This window comes from Aegilops tauschii, chromosome 2 (genome assembly GCF_002575655.3).
Source record: "Aegilops tauschii subsp. strangulata cultivar AL8/78 chromosome 2, Aet v6.0, whole genome shotgun sequence".
Taxonomy (NCBI): Eukaryota; Viridiplantae; Streptophyta; class Magnoliopsida; order Poales; family Poaceae; genus Aegilops; species Aegilops tauschii.
In genome coordinates this window covers 643,702,384-643,706,590 of record NC_053036.3, presented here as the reverse complement: position 1 = coordinate 643,706,590, position 4,207 = coordinate 643,702,384, and the positions used below count along the sequence as shown (strand labels likewise).

The window sequence follows — 4,207 nt, the reverse complement described above, 5'->3', positions numbered from 1 at the left end:
TCTGACAGTTTAACATGTTTTTGCAGTTTCTTTGGCATCAGATGTTTTTGCAGTTTCTTTGGCATCAGATTTTTTTGGTAGGAATTGATAACAATCCGATAGCAGCAGGAATCGAGGAAAAATCCTCTGTAGGGTCTCTTATCTAACTGGTAGCCCTTATCTAAAATCTCTGATAATGGATCTCTTTGCCCAGTTGGCATATTTGGTTACTGTACATTTCTATTATTTTTGCTAGAGAACAGTTCTGTAGCCACAACAGGATGGCCGTGACTATGTCTTGGTCGACGAAAAGCAGTAAATATTATTTTTTTTTGAGAAGTTGACGTAAAGCAGTAGCATGTCTCGCCTCAAACAGCCGCCGGAATGGGCCTGCGCAGCACGGACCACAAGGGATTAGAAGGATGATAATAACGGTGAGTCAATTTCCAGCCCCCTTTGCACCGTAAACAGATTCATTCAGACAAGGACGCATATATAAAAGGAAAAAAAAATCGAAAGGTTTACAGGGGGTCAAGCTGCCCACCTGAACATTTCGTTAACGGTGGCAACACAGTAGGTAGGGGGTAGTGTCAGCACTCAGCACACAGGTAAACCGCGAGTTGCTGGCAGTGGCAGGTCAGCCAGCACAACTCAAAGATTACAAGGCCTAAGAAGCCAGATAGAGATAGAGACACAACATATCATTCAACATTCTCCAAGTAAATTCAGCAATGTATGTTATGTTACGTACCTGTCTGATCTATATATATATATATATATATGCTCAAGTTGCTCATGAGGCTCAGTAACTGACATTCACTTTGCTGCAGCCCGACAGGCCACCAAGGCCAAAGAAAAGCACAAAATTTCAGGGCCATGCGATGCGAGGTCCTTGGTAGCTGAGGAGCCGGCAATTCAAAAGCAACCTCGCACATTCCTTACTCCAGAATCAGAAGCTTATTACACTTGGAAAACAAGTGATCTGCATGCATCCACCCCTGTTTAGTCTTGTACAGAAACAACACAAAGGGCCGGGGCTTCCTCCTCCTTATCTTCACACGGGATCGAGCTGCCAGGAATCAGGATACTGTGACCAAATCAAATGCTCAACTTCACTTGGGCATATGGCAATTTCCAAATCTTCTTCTCCTTTCCCAAAAGGGCCATCATCACAACAGATTGTATGTATGTTTGCCTGTAGCCTGCACAACTCCGGGCAGAGCGGATATCTTGATGACACGCCAATGGACATCCTTGTTGCTTAGCATTTCGGTGGTGTTCTTTGCAACCCAGCCTATGAGGTGTGTGAGTTCAGTCACACAAGTCACAAGTCACCAGTAGTCTTTGCATGAGCAGGCGCCGTCCTGGAACCTGTGGAACCGGTTGGCGTCCCTGACCACCATCGCCCTCCCCACCACCCGCGACAGCCCCTTGAAGAACTCGTGGCAGTCGCCACACACCCGAAGGTTCTTGTACACTCTCATCACCTCCCTCCTCCCCCCCTCCTCTTCCTCCCCATCGCCATGGTGGTGCTCACCGTGGTGTAGCAGCCACAGCCCCACAGCCAGCCGCTCGCTGTGCGCCCGCAGTCCCTCGGCGCGCGACTCCTCGTCCACGTCGTGCAGAGCCACCGCATGCGCCGACGACCCAGCACTGTACCCGAGCTGCTCCCTCATCCGGCTCTCCACGTCGCGGAGCACGCGGCGGATGTCGGTGGCGCGTGGGTGGGTGGTGTCGCCGCCACCGTAGAAGAAGTGCGCCTCCTTGCCGACCTCCACCCAGCTGCACCCACCCTGCTTCCGCAGGCCCCGGCGCCGCATGGCGTCGCGCACCTGCTGGTGCTCTCGCCACTCGCCAGCCTCGGCGAAGATGTTCGACAGCATCACGTAGTTAGCCGGGTTGTCGCCGTCCATGGCCAGGAGGGCCTCGCCCGCCTCCCTGGCTGTGGTGACGTCCTTGTGCACCCTGCAGGCGCTCAGCAGAGTCTGCCACATGCCGACGGTGGGCTCCATCGGCATCGTCGCAACAAGGTCCCTGGCCTCCGTGAGCTCCCCGGCGCGGCCGAGGAGGTCTACCATGCACGCATAGTGCTCAGCCCTCGGCCTCAGCCGCTTGTCCTGACGGATCATCGAGAAATACCGGCGACACTCCTCAACAAGGCCAGAGTGGCTGCACGCCGACAGGAGGGCCAGGTAGCTCACCTCGTCAGGCTCGACGCCTTCCATTTGCATTTTCTCGAACATGTCAATGGCCTCTCGGCCATTGCCGTGCTTCCCGAGGCCATTGATCATCGCTGTCCATGACACGACGTTCCTCATTGGCGTCTCCCAGAACCGCTGTTCCGCCTCGTCGGTCAACCCACACTTGTGGTACATGTCGACCAGGGAGTTGGACACTGACACGTCGAGCCCGGCCGGGTTCTTGACTGTGTAGCAGTGCACTTGTCTCCCCTGCTCGACAAGAGCAAAGTCTGCAAACACGCCAACGATGCTGGAGAGGACATGTCCATCAGCACGGACGCCAGAGCTCCAGAACCGCCGGAACAGCTCCAATGCTTCCTTCACCTGCCCCTCCTGTGCGTGACCGACGATCACCGTCGTCCACTGGATGGCATTCTTCCTTTCCAACCGATCGAACACCTGCATTGCCGCCAGCAGGCACCGGCATTTGAAATACACATCAAGCAGCGCGCCGGCGAGGATGGCACTGGATGCCGTGGAGACCCCTCTGGTCACCATGGCCGCGTGAGCCTGCATGCCCTCTCGAGCCGCGCCTAGCCCGCTGCAGGCTTTCAGCAAGCTGGCGAAGGTGAACTCATCGGGCTGACAATCCTCATCTCCTCGCCGCTGCATCTCCCGGAAGACGAGCAGCGAGTCCCTGCCACGCCCGGCATGCGCGTAGCCAGAGATCATGGCGTTCCAGGTGACGAGGTCCCTGAACGCAGCAGCGCCATCAAACACCTGCCGCGCATCGCCGATCCTCCCGCCCTTGGAGTACACGAGCACCAGCGAGTTGGCGACGACGCCGTGCCCCTCGAACCCCATCCTGACGCAGGCCCCGTGGACCCGGACGGCCGCGCCCGTGTCGCCGACGACGCCGCACGCCTTGAGGGTGGCCGAGAGCGTGAACTCGTTCGGCGGGACCTCCGAGAGCCGCCGCATCGCCCCGAACAGCCGGAGGCACTCCCCGGCGCGCCCCTGCTGCAGGAAGCCCACCATGAGGGCCGTCCACGACACCACGTTCCTCTCGGGCATTCCGCCGAACACCTGGCCGGCCGTGTCGAGTTTCCCGCACTTGGCGTACATGTCGATGAGGTTGTTGCCCAGCATGGTGTCCGACCCGAAGCCGAGCTTGGTGAGCGAGCCGTGGAGCTGCGCGCCGCCGCGGAGGTCCGGGCCCCTCGCGCTCGCCCGGAGGAGGTCGGCGAGCATCCTCCGCCGCTCCATTGGATTGGCCGGGAGAGTTGGAAGGGAGATGGCGCCTCCGGACAATGAGAGATCGCGGCGAGGTCAGCATGTAGAGGGGCGCCGGCCGCGCTCGGCGCCGGTCGTGGGCGCGTCCAGTGCGCGCTGGGAGTGGCGTCGGACGGGGAAAGAGAAGAGGGAGAGGGACAAGTGTGGTATTTTTTTTCTGTAATTTCTTTCAAGGTTCAGTACAAATTTGCCTCAAAATCATCCATTTATCATATGGAAATTTTGAACTGGGTGGCATGCTTTTATTTTCAAAGTGGTTGGTGCTGGCTACGATTTGACTCTCCCTCCGTTCACAAAATATTAGAGGTTCTAACTTTTATATGGATTTTTATGAATCAGACGTATGTAGACACGTTTTACGGTATTTGTTAACTCATTTCAGACCGTATTATAGGTCCACATTGAAATATCCAAAACATTTTATATTAGTAGAACACCCGTGCGTTGCTACGGGCTACAATGCATATATTTGAGTGACTCAACAACAATCTCTACTCCTAATGTCTCAGTTGGTAGTCTCCGCCGGTTATTTTTCGTCCCACCATTTTTGTCCGGTTTTTTTCGTAGGTTTTTTTCCTCGGTTTTTTTTGGTCCCGCCCCCCTCCCCAGCTCACGCACAGAGTCAAAAAACATCCCGAAAAAAAAACAGTCTTATCGATCCCCTCAAGGAGACCGCGCCGCCGTCTTGCGATCGAGAAGACGCTACCGGATCTCGTGTGATCTCGCTGGCGCATACGTACGGGATCGCCGCAGCG

At 55.8% G+C, this 4,207-nt stretch overlaps 1 protein-coding gene and 1 long non-coding RNA gene across 2 annotated transcripts; both read right to left on the bottom strand.

Annotated features, from left to right (window-relative positions):
• Positions 1 to 301: 301 nt before the first annotated feature.
• Positions 302 to 629, bottom strand: LOC109765907 (uncharacterized). The gene is made up of 2 exons (XR_012203641.1): positions 524 to 629; positions 302 to 369 (listed from the first exon to the last, which is right to left on the bottom strand). It is a non-coding gene; the product is annotated as an uncharacterized lncRNA (long non-coding RNA).
• Positions 630 to 1,176: 547 nt separating this feature from the next.
• Positions 1,177 to 3,579, bottom strand: LOC141020539 (putative pentatricopeptide repeat-containing protein At3g15130). The gene has a single exon (XM_073509382.1). The coding sequence runs from the start codon at positions 3,423 to 3,425 to the stop codon at positions 1,311 to 1,313; it is 2,115 nt and encodes a 704-aa protein (XP_073365483.1). The 5' UTR covers positions 3,426 to 3,579; the 3' UTR covers positions 1,177 to 1,310.
• Positions 3,580 to 4,207: the final 628 nt, after the last annotated feature.